The sequence below is a fragment of the Pelodiscus sinensis genome, chromosome 1, assembly GCF_049634645.1.
Source record: "Pelodiscus sinensis isolate JC-2024 chromosome 1, ASM4963464v1, whole genome shotgun sequence".
In the NCBI taxonomy this organism is placed as follows: Eukaryota; Metazoa; Chordata; order Testudines; family Trionychidae; genus Pelodiscus; species Pelodiscus sinensis.
The window spans coordinates 286,832,412-286,850,485 of record NC_134711.1 but is presented as its reverse complement, the minus strand read 5'-3'; the positions used below and the strand labels follow the sequence as shown (position 1 = coordinate 286,850,485).

At 46.0% G+C, this 18,074-nt stretch overlaps 1 protein-coding gene and 1 long non-coding RNA gene across 2 annotated transcripts in view; both read right to left on the bottom strand.

Moving 5' to 3' along the window:
- GTF2F2 (general transcription factor IIF subunit 2) overlaps positions 1 to 4,971 on the bottom strand; it is a 140,150-nt gene extending 135,179 nt beyond the window's left edge. The window contains exon 1 of the mRNA XM_075918994.1: positions 4,684 to 4,971. Coding sequence (XP_075775109.1) covers positions 4,684 to 4,749 — 66 coding nt within the window. The 5' untranslated portion in view covers positions 4,750 to 4,971. The remainder of the gene's footprint in view (positions 1 to 4,683) is intronic.
- A 581-nt stretch (positions 4,972 to 5,552) lies between these two features.
- LOC142826486 (uncharacterized) lies at positions 5,553 to 17,684 on the bottom strand. Its single transcript, XR_012900651.1, has 3 exons — positions 17,617 to 17,684; positions 6,310 to 6,400; positions 5,553 to 5,754 (listed from the first exon to the last, which is right to left on the bottom strand). It is a non-coding gene; the product is annotated as an uncharacterized LOC142826486 (long non-coding RNA).
- Positions 17,685 to 18,074: the final 390 nt, after the last annotated feature.

Here is an 18,074-nt window from a genome sequence, read left to right as displayed (position 1 = left end):
ATTAAAGGAAATGAGATGACACACAGGAGGATCAGTTTTCAAAAAACTTTTAACAATCCTGAATTCACGTAGGAAACATTACAATCTGTTTCCAAAAGCAAAAAGAGAATTCAAATAATTTTAACTTGAATTTTAGAAAAAGGATTCCCCAGTTAAGGTCTGACAGGAGCTCATGAGTAAACTAATAGCATTTGAACAAAACATAGTACTTAAGATTTGAGAGATCTGGTCTTTATTCTTGCCTACGTAGATATGGTTAAAACGCTTCTCTCTCAATTTGTAACATGACCACAGCTGGGCAGCCAGCGATCACAGGCCCCAGGGAAAAGTGTGTGGACGTGCAGTCACCTCTTAGCACTGCCCAGACAGCAGAACACCTCCCCCAAGCCCTCAGAGTGGTGCAGAGTGGGCGCTCCAGCAACAAATCAAAGGGACCATGGCTTCAGCCGCTACCACTGCTACAGTAACAGTGGTGGAAGCCTGGAGCTCTGGGACCCCGTGAATCATCAGGCCCTGGGAAAACTGTGCCCTTTGCCCCACCCTCTGACAGTGGGCCTGCATAACCATTTGAAAAAAGAGAGGACATTTAGGTTATGTCTACACTACATCCCTCTGTTGAAAGATGAATATAAATTTGGCAAATCGAAAGTGCAAATGAAGCGTGGGATATTTAAATCCCCGCTTCATTTGCGCTTCCAATTTGCCTGATTTACTTCCCTCTTTTGACAGAGGGATGTAGTTTAGACATACTCACAGCATTGCCATTTCAAAGTAAACAACTCCCTAATTAGTACAACCTAGTTTTCTAGTTTCTGCAGTCTAAAACATCACAGACAGAGGAGCCAGCAGCTTCCATGCATCCCTGTGCAAGGTGGAGGGATGGGCCTGGCTCCACACTCCTAAAAGGGGTGAGGTCAGGGGCACCCCACCCCCAGCCCTCCCAGCCACACAGAATGCGCCAATCAGCGCCAATATAAAGGGCGAAGGGTTTTGGCCATGGCGGCAGTAGCAGTGGAGGAGGCTGGGAGCCCCGAGCCATGGCAACTGCCCCTTTGCCCCCTCCCTGATCAGCAGGCCTACTCACAGCCCTAGCTGTATTTACTTCTATTGCAAATATTCCTAACGCACCCACCACGGTAATAAAAGTCCAGATATTACCTATTTAGTGGTCTTTCTCTGCAATACTTTCTATATTAGCGCCACACATTCTATAAGTGAAACCAGGTTAACCAGAACTGTTTTTTGAACCCATCTTTCCCCCAGAAGTTAATTAGCATTTTCAGCATTGTTAAATTTGGTATTCATTAACCAAGGTAATCTTGTCATGAACTATTGCGGTAAAGCTGCACTACACAAAACATTCTCTAGTCTTTAAAGAGAAATCTTTTTTAAAAGTCACGTTTGAATTGGATTTTAAACCAGGAGTAGAAGAAAACTATGCATAACCTAACTATGTTACCAAACCTCATGTAACATGGATAGGCTTTAAATGTTTTTACCATTATATTATGTGGCCTGTGATAACACAGTAGTAAAAATGCCCAACTAATTGTAGTTTGTAGGCTTAAAAAGAACAGTTGTAGCACAGTTACCAATTTCGGTTCAATACCATCTTCACTATAACACCAAAGCATGCTTGAAACATTCTAGGATACTAGAGTGTTATATATTTCCACTATATAATAGGGATGTAAAATCCTGGTTAATCAATTAAACGTTAGGTTAACCTAACATTTAACCGGCTAACTGACTAAGCAGGATCCCACCAGGAGACTGCTCTGACCCAGGTGGAGCAGCCCCATGGGCTCCTGCTCCCAGGCCCATGCTAGGGCTGGGGCTGCCGCTAGCTCCCAGCTTCCAGCCCCCACTGCAGCAGCCTATGCCCACAGCAGTCTGGGCTCCCCACAAACAGGGGCTGCTGCCAACACCAAACTAGAGCAGTCCCTGTCCGCAGCAGGCCCCCTGCAAGACTGAAGCAGCCCCCTGCCTGCAGCAGTTACCAGATAACCTTTTCACATCCCTACTATATAAAGGAATTAAAATGTTAAAAGACCATAGACTTGGTCCATACCAGTCATGGAAGTCATTTTTAAGTCATGTCATCATGTCATCAACTATCTGTGAAGAATCATAAAAAGTTCTTGCTATTCCAGTTCTCCTCCTATACAGAGTATACATAGGAAAGTTCTGTTAATAATCAATATGAACACTAGGGCTGTATCTAGACTATACCTCTCTGTCGACAGAAAGATGTAGATTAGGCATGTCGAAATTGCTAATGAAGCAGGTATTTAAATATCCCATGCTTCCTTAGCATAAACATGGCTGCTGCTTTTTTTCTAAACGGAGCTTTTTCAAAAAAAAGTCAGTCTAGACGGGATCCATTGAAAAATAAAGCCTTTTTCGACAGATCCCCGTCTAGACTGCTTTTTTTCCCCCCTCCCAAAAAAGCCCCGCTTCAAAAAAAAAAAAAAAAAAAAAAAAAAAAAAAAGCCGTGGCCATGGGTGGGGAGCCCATGCTAATGGAGTGCCGGATATTTAGCAATTTCGGCGTGACTAATCTATATCTCTTTGTGGACACAGCAGTGTAGTCTAGACACAGCCTAGGGTCCCCCTTATATCTTCATCTCCTCATTTGAAAACTCCTTGGTTAGCACAGGTAGGATCAACCCATTTTCAACAAGGCTTCATAAAACCTACTACGCAGAAACTAGAAAAACTTAAACAATGAATAGTCTAGTAGAACCTTAAAGACTAACAAAACATGTAGGTGGTAACATGAGCTTTCATGGGCAAAATCCATCCAGAAACTGACACGAAAGAGCAAATTCCAAGACCTAATGACAAGCCCACTCCTTGACTATGTCTATATTAAGGATTTTTCTGAAAATTTCTATTGCTGCTCTTTTTTTCTTTTTCTTCTCCCTCTCCTATTTATTTTGAGTTTTCATATCCCCTACTCATAACTCTGATCATCTGAAGAAGTGGGCTGCACCCACGAAAGCTCATACCACCTTCTACATGTTTTGTTAGTCTATAAAGTGCTACCAGACCATTTGTTGTTTTTTTCTGTAACTGATTAACTTGGCTATCTCCTGAAGCTCATCTACTGTGTCATCCTGAAAATTCTTAATGCAGATAAGACCCCAGGGCTATGTCTACACTGGCAGCTTCTTGCGCAAGAACAATTGTTCTTGCGCAAAAACTTGCCTGCTGTCTACACTGCACGCACATTCTTGTGGGAGTAAATTTACAGTATAGCGTTGTAAAACAGGGCTTCTTCCAGAAGAGTTATTTCTCTCCCCATGAGGAATAAGCTCTCTTGCGCAAGAGCTCTTCCACAAGAGGGTAGTGTAGAAAGGCAACATGAATTTCTTGTGCATGAAGCCCCATGGTTAAAATGGCCATCAGAGCTTTCTTGCGCAAGAAAGCGTCCACACTGTCATGGACGCTATTGCGCAAAAGCACATCTCTTGTGCAAAAGGACATGCCAGTGTAGACACTCTGGCTACCTCTAGACTGGCATGATTTTCCGCAAATGCTTTTAACAGAAAAGTTTTCCGTTAAAAGCATTTGCAGAAAAGAGTGTCTAGACTGGCGCACACACTTTTCCGCAAAGCACTTTTTGAGGAAAAGCGTCCGTGCCAATCTAGACGCGCTTTTGCGCAAAAAAGCCCCGATCGCCATTTTCGCAATAGGGGCTTTTTTGCGCAAAACAAATCTGAGCTGTCTACACTGGCCCTTTTGCGCAAAAGGGACATTTGCCCGAATGGGAGCAGCATAGTATTTCCGCAAGAAGCACTGATTTCAGACAGTAGGAAGTCAGTGTTCTTGCAGAAATTCAAGTGACCAGTGTAGACAGCTCGCAAGTTTTTCCGCAAAAGCTTGCCAGTCTAGACACAGCCTCCCTTGTGGAAGACTTTTTGCCAAGAACTGTTCTGCAAAACAGCTCTTGCGCAAGAAGCTGCCAGTGTAGATGTAGCCCAGGGTCTTAGAAGATAAAGTACGATGTGATTCCTAGCAGGGTGTAAGCCAGGGACAGTGCCTAGGGAGCCTCATCCATCCCCACCCAACAGTGTCTTAAGTCTAGCCTAAAGTTCACACCCCAGCTACAGAAAAGGGAAAAATTAATTCTCTTCTTTCTGCCAAGGCTTCCATGATGCTACTGGCATAGAGAGGCAATTACACTGTCTCGTTCCCTGTCCCCCTCGCCAGTGCTCACAGAAACAGAGCGGTAGGGGGTTGCTCCCAAGCGCGGCCACTGAAGGGGCTGGCGCCTCGCAGCTCTGGGCACGGCGCCTGACAAAGCAGCGAGAGGCCGGGGCACCTGCCCGCTGACTCTGCATCGGCTCGCGCTTGGCGGGGTCCCCGCAGCTCCAGGGAGGCCGCAGCAGCGCGCGGGACCCGCCGGAGACCGTGGGGGCGGCCAAGGGGAGTCTCCTGCGCGCCGGGCGGGCCCCGGCGGGAAGCGGCGCCGCTCAGGGACGGTCACGCCAGGCCGCACCGCACCGGCGGGGACACCGCCTCAGCCGCCAGGCCCCGTCTGCAGCGCCACCGGCCCGTCGGGGGCCCTCCCCAGGGGATCTCCCCAGCCCCTCGCTCCCCGCCGCGCTGCGTTCTGGAGGCGAGCCCCGTCCCGGCGGCGGCAGCAGCAGCGGGCCCGGGACCCGCGCGGCCTCTCACCTTCACCAGCCACATGCCGGTGTTCTGCTTGGCCCCGGTCAGGTCCAGCTCCCCCTTCTCGCTCATGGCGGCCCGGGCGAGGGGCGCGAGGACACGCGGAACGAGCTCGAGGCGCCCGCACACAATGGCCGTTGCATCCAGCCGGACAGGAATCAACAGCTCACCCCGTCTACGGCGGCCCGGCGCTGCCAAACTTCCGCGGCAAAGCGGAGCGAGGAGGGAGTGCCTCCCTTCCCCCCCCCCGAGAAAAGGCCTGATCCCTCACGCTTCCTTTGGCAGGCGTGGAGGGGGAGGGGCAGCGACTGGCACTTGGCGGCGGGGGAGGCGCCCCGGGTGTTGGGGGGCTTAGGGGCCGCCCGGCGCGCTGCAGGGAGGTTTGACTGTGGTGGGGACACCCCCAAGCTGGCAGGTCAGCGCCTAGAGGGGAGTCGCCCCCTGGTAGCTTGAGTGACAGGGCCCTGGAGAAGCTGGGCTCCTGGCCGTGCTTCCTTCCTGGGACAGAGCTGTATGTGGGGGGAGACAGACGTGACCCCTCAGAGGTGCCAGGCCTGGAGTGGGGCCGTGCCCTGCTGGTAGGAAATTACCTACTGATTATCATAGAAACAACCTGGTAGCTACTCCAGCAGCAGGGGGGAAGCCGATGTGTGAATCAATAATGGGTTACCATCATTCCTGTAAAAGCCAGCCACTCTGCAGCATCCCCAGAGCCTGGACAGGAGATGAGAAACAGGCTGTCAACTCAGATTTAGCCCAAAACTCAGGTTAAAAGCAAGCTTTCATTAAGTTAAAAACCTTTAAGGGAATAGGTGTATTTAAGCAAAAAAATCACCCACTTCCATGTTTGAAACTCAGACATTGCATCTCCGAAAGCCCAAAAATGAAATGAAGGGTTTGTCTATCTGAAAACCAGTTATTTGTAAACTATTATTCTATTCCCACTGTCACTTACTTTGGGGAAAGGTTGTGTGTGGATGCCCTTGTTTGAACACAGTAGGGAGGATGTTCAGTATCTTGAAGTTTTGCCCCAGGCAGGATTCACAGATGCTGTTAATTGAGGCTTAGGTACTGAGCCTGTGAAGGGATGAGCACAATGAAGTAGGAAGAGTTCAGCATCTTTTAATATGACCCAATGTGATTTGTTAAAACCAAACAGTAAGTGAATGGTGGGAGTTGTGTCTAAATAGCTCAAACCATATGTTCAGGTTGCACCTGCCCACTGTTTAAAAATGACATGGAATTAATTTCTTCAACTCAAGTGACATTGACAGTAATCTGGTGTTGTGATTTAGTAATTTGAATATGCATTACATTCCTCCTTTTAAATTTTTATGTTAGTTAAGTAGTATAAGTAAACAGGCTAAATGCCCAAGTAACAAACTTAGCTAACAATACTAATTTGGCCAGTTAAGTTGCTCTGTGAGAAATCATTGTTTTCATGTAAGGTGCTAAAAACTAGGAAAAATATGGCAGTGTTATTGGCTCAGCTGGTGGCTCAGAGCAGAAAGTGACAAGGCAGAATTTTCCGTTCCAGCTACAGGCAGCCTATCCAGTCCTGTTTCCATGGAAACTACATTAAGTGGGGCAATAAAGAAGCATTTTCATTAATTTCTTATTTAAAATCCTAACCTTATGTTTCACTTTCCAGTGTTTTGTTCCATAGATGAAGAATCGGAAGCCAGTAGCTGAGAGTTTGAGCTCTGTGTTTCCATTTCTGTTCCTGTTTATATACAATAAATGTAAAATCAGGGGAAATACATTACTAGGTTTTAAATTACAGAGCCTTTACTTCTGAATTTTTCATATAACCAAGTGGGCTCAAGAGATTGCACTGTAACAAGCCTCTTTCAGTGCTGCCTGAAGTCTTAGGACTGGCAGTACTGATTTGCAAGATAAAAATAATCGACGGACAAAAAAAACGGCATTATCATTAAAATTAATAGGAGTTTTGTTGTGGACTACAGTGAACTTATGTATGCTTCCCTCAGAATCAAAAGGATATCGGGGAAAATATACTCAGAGGAGTTAACACTGTCCAACCTGCACTATGTCAGCAGCCCTCTTAGAAAGGGGTAAGGGTGGCATAGATGCAGGCTGAGAAGGCAATGAAAACATACTTAAGAGGGAGAAGTTTTCACCTGTCACAAAGATCTAGCACACAGTTGGTCACAATGTCCAGAACTACTGATCTACAGGGATGAAGACTATGCCTTCTGCCTCCCTCAGGTCACTAAAACTTCTTGCTCCTGGGGCCAGTGTACAGAGGAAATTCTGCAAGATAAACCCTGAGGTTTCCAAGATTCCTTGAGCCAGTGCTGTAGATTTTAGATTCAGGATGATTAAATATAGTTCTTATACTCCCAAAGCTAAAAAAACAACCTCCCAAAAATGAGGATTTGTTTTGCAAATCCTAGCATGTTTAATGAAACATACCTTTTCAGTATTTACCCTTACTCAGAGAAATCCCCAGGAAAGTGAGATGTTGTATGTAGAAAGGGAATAAAACATAGCATGCATGAATTGTTATTTTACAATACAATGGAATGTATATATGCGCGTATGCGCATACACACACATTTCTTTTCACAAGCATCCTAGAATTTCCCACATCAGGTAAAATTACAGTTAACAAACAGCGCTGACATGGTAGGTCAAACAGATCAGATATAATCACACAAAACTGAAATGCTGAATTATATTAAACAGATGGCTCTTGACTTGTGTTTGGATTTATACACAAAGTAGATGGTGCTCACTGAATATTAATGACAAAATATTTCCATAATGTGGGTGTGTAACAATAGAACAGAAGAAACTTGCTCTAAGAGACAGAAGGACAGATTCATCACCACACTGGCTCATTTGTACAGTTTTGCTGACACAGAGGGACTGTAAATTCAACTTAATTGGCCAATTGAGGAGTTTTTCCATGTAGGGAAAATCTCCAGAGTGCTGTAGAATCACTACACTACTTCTATACTATCCCCTCCCCTCCAACAATTAGTGTAAAGGTTATTCCCAGAGTGAAAAGAGGCATAGCCAATGTATTGCTATGGCTCACTAATCATTGGTTGCCAGTATAGCTCTTTGGAGACCACAGGTAACATAGAACATCCCTGCAGCTGCTTAGAGTTGTATTAAGGACCAAAGCATCTCTGGCCAGCAACAAAAAAGCCACTTATTATTTCCTTCTTTGCATCCTGTGCCAAGTACAGGTAAACCAAATGAGAGAAAACATATTTTGTCATTTACTGGAAGATAGCCATATATGTTTAATTCAAACATTCAACAAGTACGTTTTCTTCACTTGCTTCTAACTCTTTTCACACCCCTACCTTAAACCTGAAATCCTATCCACTCAGCATGGAAATTCAGGATTTCCTGGCAGTTTTCATAAGAGCAAGGCTTTGTATCTGCTCACTGATTGGGCAGTATTTTAGTTCTACTCTCATCTGTTCTGAGTACTACGTGCACATTTTCTGTTAGCTATTTGTCATCTCAAAGGCTATATCAGTAATGATTGCTGTATGAATATAGTTCACAAAGGCCTTTGAGAATCTTCAGAATAAAAGATACTAGCTAAATGTAAGCTATTATTACTACTAACTGGGCCTTTAAAAGAATTTCACCAGCACTATAGATGGACCAAAACCAGAACACTGTATGTATCCTCCAGCTCCCCTCCATGAATTCTGTGGATCTATGTTTTTATACGTTACCTCTTGCTGTGGAATCTGAATGTCTTCTGGTTCTGGATGCTGTGATACCTGAGGCATATCTCTATAAGGGACACTGAATTTGAACACTCCAGAGTCTGGGAAAATTCAGATTTAGATCAGGATCTGAACTCCATAGCTCAGCCCATTCCAGGCAAAAAAGAGATGATGGATAATAGTTTTCATTCAAACCATGAGTGATACAGACATTTTATCAGAAAGAAAACTGATCCAGGGACTGCTCTTTCTTCGATCTTGTCAGCAAATGACTCAGTAACAAAGTGAAAAAGGTGCTGAACAGTTTCAGAGAAAAAACCTAATAAGAGTTACACTGCCAAAGAGATTCATATCCTCCTTAATCAAATAGGCCAGGTTTTTCCTCCTTTCCATATTGGCTTCGCTGACACTGGGGCAGGCTTTTAGGTATAATTGTCCTCATTCCATTGAAATCCATTGACAATTTATAATCATTTGCACCAGTTTAAGCCCTGCCCTATAAACTTCCCCAATACTTCCACACCTTCTGAGAATAGTGTGTGACAGGTTCCCTTTGGGCTGTCACCTGGTGTGCTGGTCATGCCACTGAGCCTGCCGACTTGCCCTTTGGAGTGCCCCATCACCCTATCCTGCTGTTCCAGAAGCTCTGATCTTCCCCAAACAAGTCACAGTGTTACGGTAATGGCCCTTCAGCAGAACAACATAGATGTTGAACCAGCTCAGCTCTGGGAGGAGTCAGCTATAAGACTATTGACAGAATTCAGGAACATAGCCCCAAAGAGAAGCAAAACCCAAATAAATCCATCTTACTCTGCATAAAAGTTTTACATAGAGTAAAGTTTGCCCTCTTTATCAATTAAAGAGATATGCACAGTGATTGCTCCCCCTACTCTCTGACCCACGGTAATAATTATTTACACTGTATTTGATAATAAAAGTGTTTTTATTAAGTATAAAAAGTAGGATTTAAGTGATTGCAAGTGAAAACAGACAGATCAAAGTAAGGGAGGAAGGGAAAGGAAAGCTCAGGGGTGGGAGTCCAGCTGCCTCTCCCGTCTCGCCACACTGCGGGTCCGGGGGCGTCGGTGGGGAATGGTTGTGGAGGGTTGGGCAAGAGGGACGGGGGGTGTGGAGGAAGCAGGAGGGGGAGCTGGGGGAGCAGCAGGGAGAGCAGGAGCAGGAGGAATTGGAAGTGGTCCAGCAGGCTCTGGAGGTGGCCTCGCAGGGCACGGCCCTGCTCCTCCAGGACCTCCAAACTCCTCCGGCACAGCCTCAGGTCCTCCTGGACCCAGTGGTCCTGGAGACGGAGCTGTTGCTCCAGGAACTGGAGGTGCTGCCTCTGGTAGTCCTCCTGGTTCCTGGCTCTCCTGCTGGCCCAGGTGTGGGCGGCTGCTGCAGGCGGGGTGGTGCGCCCTGCAGGCCCATGTGCTGCGGCTGTGGTGCAACAAGACCAGCGGTCAATTACCCCAGGGGCCCAGGTGTGTGAAACCCCTGCAGGATCCCCAGCTGCTGCTCCGTGGTGGGCAAGGCCCAGGTGCACGGTCCCGGGGCTCCCTCTCGCCCCAGGCCCCCGTACACATAAGGGGAGCATGATGGTACTCACAGGTGGACGCCTCCCCGGCCTCAGACGACACAGGCGAGCGGCTCTGTGGGGTGCCTCGGGGGTCCCAGGTCCTGGGCAGGCTGCCGGCAGGCTCCTGGCTCTCGGAGCCCTCCTCCTCCTCCTCCGTCTCCTGGAGCGGTCCCTCTGCCCCGGGGTCTATCACGTCCCGGGGGGCAGGGACGGCATGAGCCCCCAGGAGGCGGTCCAGAGCCTGGAAGTGGGGGCAGGCCTCCGGGTCAGCCTCTGGCAGGCAGGCCCGGGAGTAGGACTGCCGCAGGTCTTTGATTTTGCAGCGCACCTGCTCCCGGCTGCGCTGGTGGCCCCTGGCGGCCAGGCTGGCAGCCATGCGGCCATAGACTGCCGCGTTCCTGTGGCTAGTGCGGAGATCGTGGACATTGGAGGCTTCCCCCCAAACCTCGATGAGGTCCACGATCTCCGCACTAGACCACGCGGGCGCCCGCCTCTTGCGGCCCCGGGCAGGGTCCTGGGAGCCACCAGGCTGGTCCCGGGAAGAGGGGGAGGGCTGGGTGTCCTCGGGTGGCTGGCTCATGGGTGTCAGGTGCAGGGTGTGCTGGCACGGGTGCTGGCAGCCTTGCAATTGGCACAAACTGTGTAGCCAGCCCGTGGCCCTTTAAGGGCTCCGGGGCCGGGAGGGGGGCAGACAAGTTTGCCTGGTGTTGGCCAGAGTGGCCACCAGGGCAAGATGGGAAGGGCTAGCCTCCCACTAGTTCGAATTAAGGGTCTACACAGCCCTTAATTCGAACTAGCTAGTTCGAACTAGGCTTAATCCTCGTAAAATGAGGTTTACCTAGTTCGAACTAAGCGCTCCATTAGTTCGAATTAAGTTCGAACTAACGGAGCGCTAGTGTAGCGCCTATGAAAGTTAGTTCGAACTAACGTCCGTTAGTTCGAACTAACTTTGTAGTGTAGACATACCCTAGGTCCCTTCCAGTTCTAGTGTTCTTTGGTTCTATGAAAACATAGAGATGGGATCATGATACCATCTACATGTTTTGTTAGTCTTTAAGGTACTACTAGACTATTCATTGTTTTTTAAGTCTTCACTAAAGACAGTCAATAGCTGGGGAGTCAGAAACCAAGAGTGGGTACCCATTCTGGACCAAAGAAGTGAATATCAGTGCAGTTATCTGAACTCTGATGCCATGGACTTAATTCACTGGGACGTTAAGCATGTGCTTAAATAATTTCTTGGGAAGTGATACTTCCCTAAATCGAGGCATTGTGTACAATCAGTTTTACGATAGATAGCTTCCCTTGTTTGTTGACTCTTTCACACAACAGCAAGGAAGGAAAAATATTTTTAAAAGTAGGAAGATGTGGTTGTAAGATCACACACAAAAATCAGCGGATTAAGGGGGCTGGTGTTGTATGTGAATTTTTATTTTAATTAATTTTGTAAAGTGACTAGATTTCAAGTTGACAGTTTCCCTTTTCATCAAGTTCCTGTAATTCTGGGCAGAGAATTATTTATGAACTTGAAGACACAAGAAAATCCCTGTATAAGGGTTTGAAGGCCTGCTTGGTGTATGTAGCAGTGAAAGTGTATCAGCACTTTCAAGAAAAGTTCACTGGCCAAGCAAGCATTCTTTTAATAAGAGGTTTACAAAGTCCAAGGTTCTCTTTGTGCTATTACTTGGTTCATAATGTGTGCTCTCTATAGCTTATCAGTTTCTAAAGTGCTTTTTAATACTGTGAGTATGAAGGATGCTATATAGCTACATTCTCTTCTATTTGCTGTTTGCTTATTGACTCATTTACATTTCCTTGGATTGTCATATTTTATTTAGAGATACCTCACACAAACATAATAGGTCAGTAGTTTTGTGATCATTTATTTTTATTCACCATGAGCAGTAAAGTCACTTGTCTCAGATGAAACAACAATCTTTAGTTCTAAGTAATCATAGAATGGGGCATTTTCTGTTTATCTGCAAAGTAAATCTATTTTCAATAGATTCTCCCCCCTTTCTTTGTTTTAAATGAGATGATTAATCTGCATCATCAGGCTTGTCTGCCTCATCATTCTTGCTAACTAAATGCAGCTTCTCTCTTAGGATTGCTACTTCTGGAGCCTAATGATCTTTTGCTCTTAGTGCCTTTCTTGCTGAGTATGTATTGCTGGCAATTTTCTAAAATGGTACTCATGGACAATTAAGTATTATCAGTGCTTTTTTTGTGATGGTACCGCCCCGTACGCAGTACCAGCACCTCCAGACGCAGTACCGGCACCTCTATTCAGAGCTCAACAACTAGCACATGGAACAAGAAGAACAACTTTCCCCTGGAGTACCGGAACCTTTTCCCCCTGGAGTACCGGCACCTTTTTTTTATTTACAAAAAAAAGCATTGAGTATTATTAATTACAGTGCTCAGTCTCCTTGTTCCATATGCTAATTGTGGTATTAATGACAAGAATAAAACTTTCCACTCTCCCTAGTCTAAAAAAAAAAAAGTATTTTCCTACAAGACAAAAATTTGATGTGAAATAATTAAATACCTTATGCTTAAAAATGAAATTACATCTTACTTAATTTTGTTGACAGTTATGTTAAATAGTGTTTGAGCTTCTGATTTGTAATTCAGGGAGAAGGGAAAGATGCTGGCTTTGGAACGAGATTGAGAGGAACAGAGTAGAAAAAATAAATAGCAAAATATTCTGCTAGTGCAGAGTTAAGGTTGTCTGACAATCATTATACCCTTCTAGAATATTTTATTCAATGACATTCCAACTTCTGAAAGTCAGGAAATACAGAGTGAAGTCATTTCTACATTACAAAATAAGGTTGAATCAATAAAGATCAATTTCTGGACACCTGATTTTGCTTAGTCGAAGATCCATGTCCCCCCTGCGGGGAAGAATTCAATGTAATTTGAAGAAGAGCATTCCCATTAGGGAGACTGCCATTGACTTTAAGAGCAATGTACTGTGCGTAAGTACCCCACAGTGCCTGTGCCACTTTGCATTCTGGGTCATGCGCTGGTGTATGCTGGGACCAAAACTGTGCAGTGGGTGGTTCCGGGTTCATGTTGTCAGTGTCCCACAATGTGCTTGTGGGTCATGCGCCAGTGCATGCTGGGACCAACACTGTGCAGTGGGTGGTTCCGGGTTCATGTTGTCAGTGTCCCAGAATGTGCTTGTCTACTTGCTCCCTTCCCACTTGTTTGAGATGAATGGAAAACAGTTTTTTCATACTTTTTTTGGCCCTGGTTACCCGCATAGACACTATAGCAGCATGACCATGGATTCCATTTTGCATCAAACCATTGTGATGTTTATGTATTACCTTGATGCGCCAAATGGTTCATTATGTCAAGAGTGTGTGCACATTGTTCTGCCAAGAAGAGGATGAGGCTGAATCTTGGGATCCCATGGACTCACTGTACAGGCAAGCCCTTGTGCTGATAGAAACGCAACTGGACATTGATCCTCTGGACACCGTGGAATGCTGGTTTTGGTGCCATGAGACAAGCACAGACTTGTGGGACCACATTGTGCTGTAAGTATGGGACAATCAGAAGTGGCTGCAAAGCTTCTCAATGTGCAAGGAACTTTGTGAATGGCTTTCCCCTGCCCTGAACACAGGGACAACTGAATGAGACCTGCTCTGACAGTGGAGAAGTGCATGGCAGTTGCCCTGTGAAAACTTGCAATGACAGACAGCTACTGATCAGTTGGGAATCAATTCGGAGTGCAGAAATCTACAGTGGGGGCTGTTATACCAGTAGCCAAAGCAATCAATATCTTTCTGCTGCAGAGAATAATGAACCTGGGAAATGTGGATACCATAGTTGATTGCTTTGCCACAATGGGGTTCCCTAACTGCAGTGGGGTGATAGATGGAATGCACAACCCCATCTTGGCCCCTGACCACCTTGCCAAGGCATGCATAAACTGCAAGAGGTATTTCTCCACAGTGCTGCAGATGCTGGTGCATCACAAGGGCCATTTCACTGACATCAAATGGGATGGTCGGGAAAGGTGCATGATACATGCCTCTTCGGAAAGAGTTACACTGGAATTTTTTTCCCAGACCAGAAAAATCAGAATTGGAGAGGTGGAAATTCCAATAGCAGTTCAACTACAGGCCGAGCAAGTGCAGCATGGTGGTTGAATGTGCTTTTGAACATTTAAAGGGAAGATTTAGGAGTCTGCTGATTAGGTTGGACAAGACTTCCTGAGAAAACTACAATGCATTGGTGGTCTTCCAGAAAATGCCATCCTAGCTATCATGGATGTAGAGGCTCTCTACACCAACATCCCACACGTAGATGGAATACAAGCTGCCAGGAACAGTATCCCTGATGATGCCATGGCACAACTGGAGGCCGAGCTCTGTGACTTTATCCTCACCCACAACTATTTCAGATTTGGGGACAATTTATACCTTCAAACCAATGGCACCACTGTGGGCACCTGCATAGCACCACAATATGCCAACATTTTTATTGCTGACCTGGAACAATGCTTCCTCAGCTCTTGTCCACTAGTGCCCCCTCCTCTACTTGCTCTACATTGATGACATCTTCATCATCTGGACCCATGGGAAGGAGGCTCTGGAAGAATTCCACCATGATTTCAACAGTTTCCATCCCACTATCAACCTTAGCCTGGACCAGTCTACACAAGAGATCCACTTCCTGGACACTACAGTGTGAATAAATGATGGTCACATAAACACCACCCTATACTGAAAACCTACTGACTGCTATGCTTACCTACATGTCTCCAGCTTCCATCCTGGGCACACCACATGATCCATTGTCTACAGCCAAGCACTAAGGTACCATCGCATTTGCTCCAACCCCTCAGACAGAGACAAACACCTACAACACCGTCACCAAGCATTCTTAAAACTACAATACCTGCCCGAGGAAGTAAGGAAACAGATTGACAGAACCAGACGTTTACCCAGAAGCTCCTGCTACAAAACAGGCCCACCAAAGAAAGTAACAGAACACCACAGGCTATCATCTCCAGTCCCCAGCTAAAACCTCTTCAATGCCTCATCAGTGATCTACAACCCATCCTAGAAAATGTTCTCTCACTCTCACAGGCCTTGGGAGGCAGGCCAGTTCTCACCTACAAACCTGAAGCAAATTCTCATCAGCAACTATACACCACAGTAACTCTAACTCAGGAACCAATCCCTGCAACAAACCTCCACATCAGTTGCTAGAAGCGGGCCACATCCTCCCTGACTGAATTGACCTCATTACCTCTGGCCTTCCTCTTGACTGGTACTCCTTTCTTTTCATGTGCCTGGATATTTATATCTGCCTCTGGAATTTCCACTGCATGCATCTGATGAAGTGGGTCTTTGCCCACGAAAGCTTATGCTCTAATAAAACTGTTAGTCTGTAAGGTGCCACAGGACTTGTAGTTGTTTATGCAGATTCAGACTAACACAACTACCCCTCTGATACTCAGCAGAAATATATACATCAGCAGGTCAAAGGTAGTAACAGCATTCCAGATATCTGGTACAATGAAGAAATAGCACAAGACTTCAAAGATGCCACAATTATTCCTTTATTTAAAAATAAGGGCAGCCAAATGGTCTGTGATAACTACCGTTGGATCTCTCTCCTATCTGTTGCTGGAAAAATCTTTGTGTGTGTCCTCCTCAACTGACTAACTTAATCTATCTCAGAAGCCAATCTAGTTCAGAGTCAGTGTGGGTTCAGACCTGTCTCTAGCATGATAGGTATGATCTGCAATATCAGGCAAATCCTAGAAAAATGTATCAAACAAAACTTGGTTCTTTTTAGTGTCTTCATTGATTTTACCAAATCATTTGATACCCTCAAATAGAAAAGGATTATAGAGGACGCCCACCAAAATGGATAAAGATCTATCATTTATGAGACAATTCAAGGTCAGGTACTTTTTAATGGAGATGACTGACCCCTTTCCCATTTTAAATGGATTCAAACATAGCTGTGTCCTTGTCCCTGCGCTATTCAACCTCTTCTTCACCCAAGCTCTCAACTATGCTACAAATAGGCTCAACAGAGGCACATACATCACATACAGACATTATAGCTCAGCCTTCAATCTTATAAAGCTTAAGGCAAAAACCAAAGTAACAGAATTAGTAAGAGAAGCATTCTGTGGATGATTGTGCCCTATTAGCACACACAGAGATCTCCAATTCATCACAGATTGCTTAGCTGAAGCATCAACATTGTTTGATTTTACAATCAGCTTGGAGAAAACTGGTGTTTATCAATCACCTTCACTGTTCTCGTATCATATCCCCTAATACAGTCGTCTCCGATCTTTTTAATCACAAGTTCACTTTTTCAATTTAATTGCAATGTAAGATCCACCTCAAACCCAAACACCCTTGCCCCACTTCCTTCCTGCCCCTTCTTTGAGGCCCTACCTCTTCTCCACTTCTTCTCAGAGGCCTCACCCTGCTCACTGCATCTCCCTTCCTCCCCCATCCTCACTCACTTGCACCAGGCTGGGGTAGGAGGTTGGGGTGCAGGCTCTGTTCTTGAGCCAAGGAGTTTGGGGTATGGGAGGGGCTCAGGGTTTAGCCCCGGGTGAGGGATTGGGGTCCAGGAAGGGCTTCAGGGTACGAGCTCTGGGAAGTAGTTTGGGTGCAGGGGGACTCATGTCAGGGGCAGGAGGCTGGGTTTAGGAGGAGGTTCAGGGTGGGGACAGTCATAAACCAAAAATAACACACTTAGCAAACAGTAAAAAGGTAACAACAACCCCCCCATGTATATGTTGGGTGGAGAGATGAGAGTGAAGGACAGTGTGTGTTTGTAAGAACGACAGAGACACACAAATGTGGCTATGTCTACATTGGCAGCTTCTTGCGCAAGAACTCTTTTGTGGAAGAGTTCTTGTGCAAAAACTCTTCCACAAGAGAGTGTCTACGCTGGCATGTGCTTTTGCTCAAGAGATGTGCTTTTGTGCAAGAGCATCCATGCCAGTGTAGAAGCTCTCTTCTGCAAGAAAGCTCTGATGGCCATTTTAACTATAGGGGCTTCCTGTGCAAGAAATTCATGTTGCCTGTCTACACTGTCCTCTTCTAGAAGAGCTCTTGTGCAAGAGGGCTTATGCCCTATGGGGAGAGGAATAACTCCTCCGGAAGAAGCTCTGTTTTACAACGCTGTACTGTAAATTTACTTCTGGAAGAATGCTCATGCAGTGTAGATAGCTGGCAAGTTTTTGCGGAAGAATGGCTGTTCTTGCGCAAGAAGCTGCCAGTGTTGACGTAGCCACAGTGTGTGAGAGTGACAGAGATTTGCATTGCCAAGCTCCCTCCGTCCCCTTCTCTCTGTGGAGATGAGGTACAGAAGTGGAGGGACACCCTGACAACAGCACGCCCCTCTTCTCTCTCTCACATCCTGCACAGCAAGCAGGAGGCTCCTAGGGGGGCAACTCCAAGCAGAGGGCAGGAGCTGCATGACAGTGGGTGAAGGGTCATCTGAAGTACCAGTACTTCATAGCTTTCTGGCCAAACCAGTCAGGATCACCTGTCAGAGGCTCCAAGATCTACCGGTAGATCCAGATCTACTGGTTGGTGACCACTACCCTAATATATCCATTAGCAGAATCCAACTAAAACAAATAGACAATTTTACCTGTTTTGGCAGCAATATCTCCAATGGTGGAGCTCTTGACAAAGGCTACGGCTACACAACAAACTTTTTCCGCAAGAGGAAGTGCATACATTTGCATCTCTCACACTCTCATTTGCATATTCTCTTCCAATCCTCTTTGCGGAAGTGGTTTTTGTGCAAAACCCCCCCTTTGCGCAAGAACCCTTATTCCTCAAAAAATGAGGAAGAATCCGAAGCATTGTTACAGGCTGGGGACTGAATAGCTAAGTAGCAGTTCTGCAGAAAAGGACCTGGGGATTACAGAGGATGAGAAGCTGGATATGAGTCAACAGTGTGCCCTTGTAGCCAAGAAGGCTAATGGCATATTAGGGTGCATTAGGAGGAGCATTGCCAGCAGATCCAGAGAAGTGATTAATCCCCTTTATTCGGCTCTGGTGAGGCCACATTTGGAGTATTGTGTCCAGTTCTGGGCCCCCAAC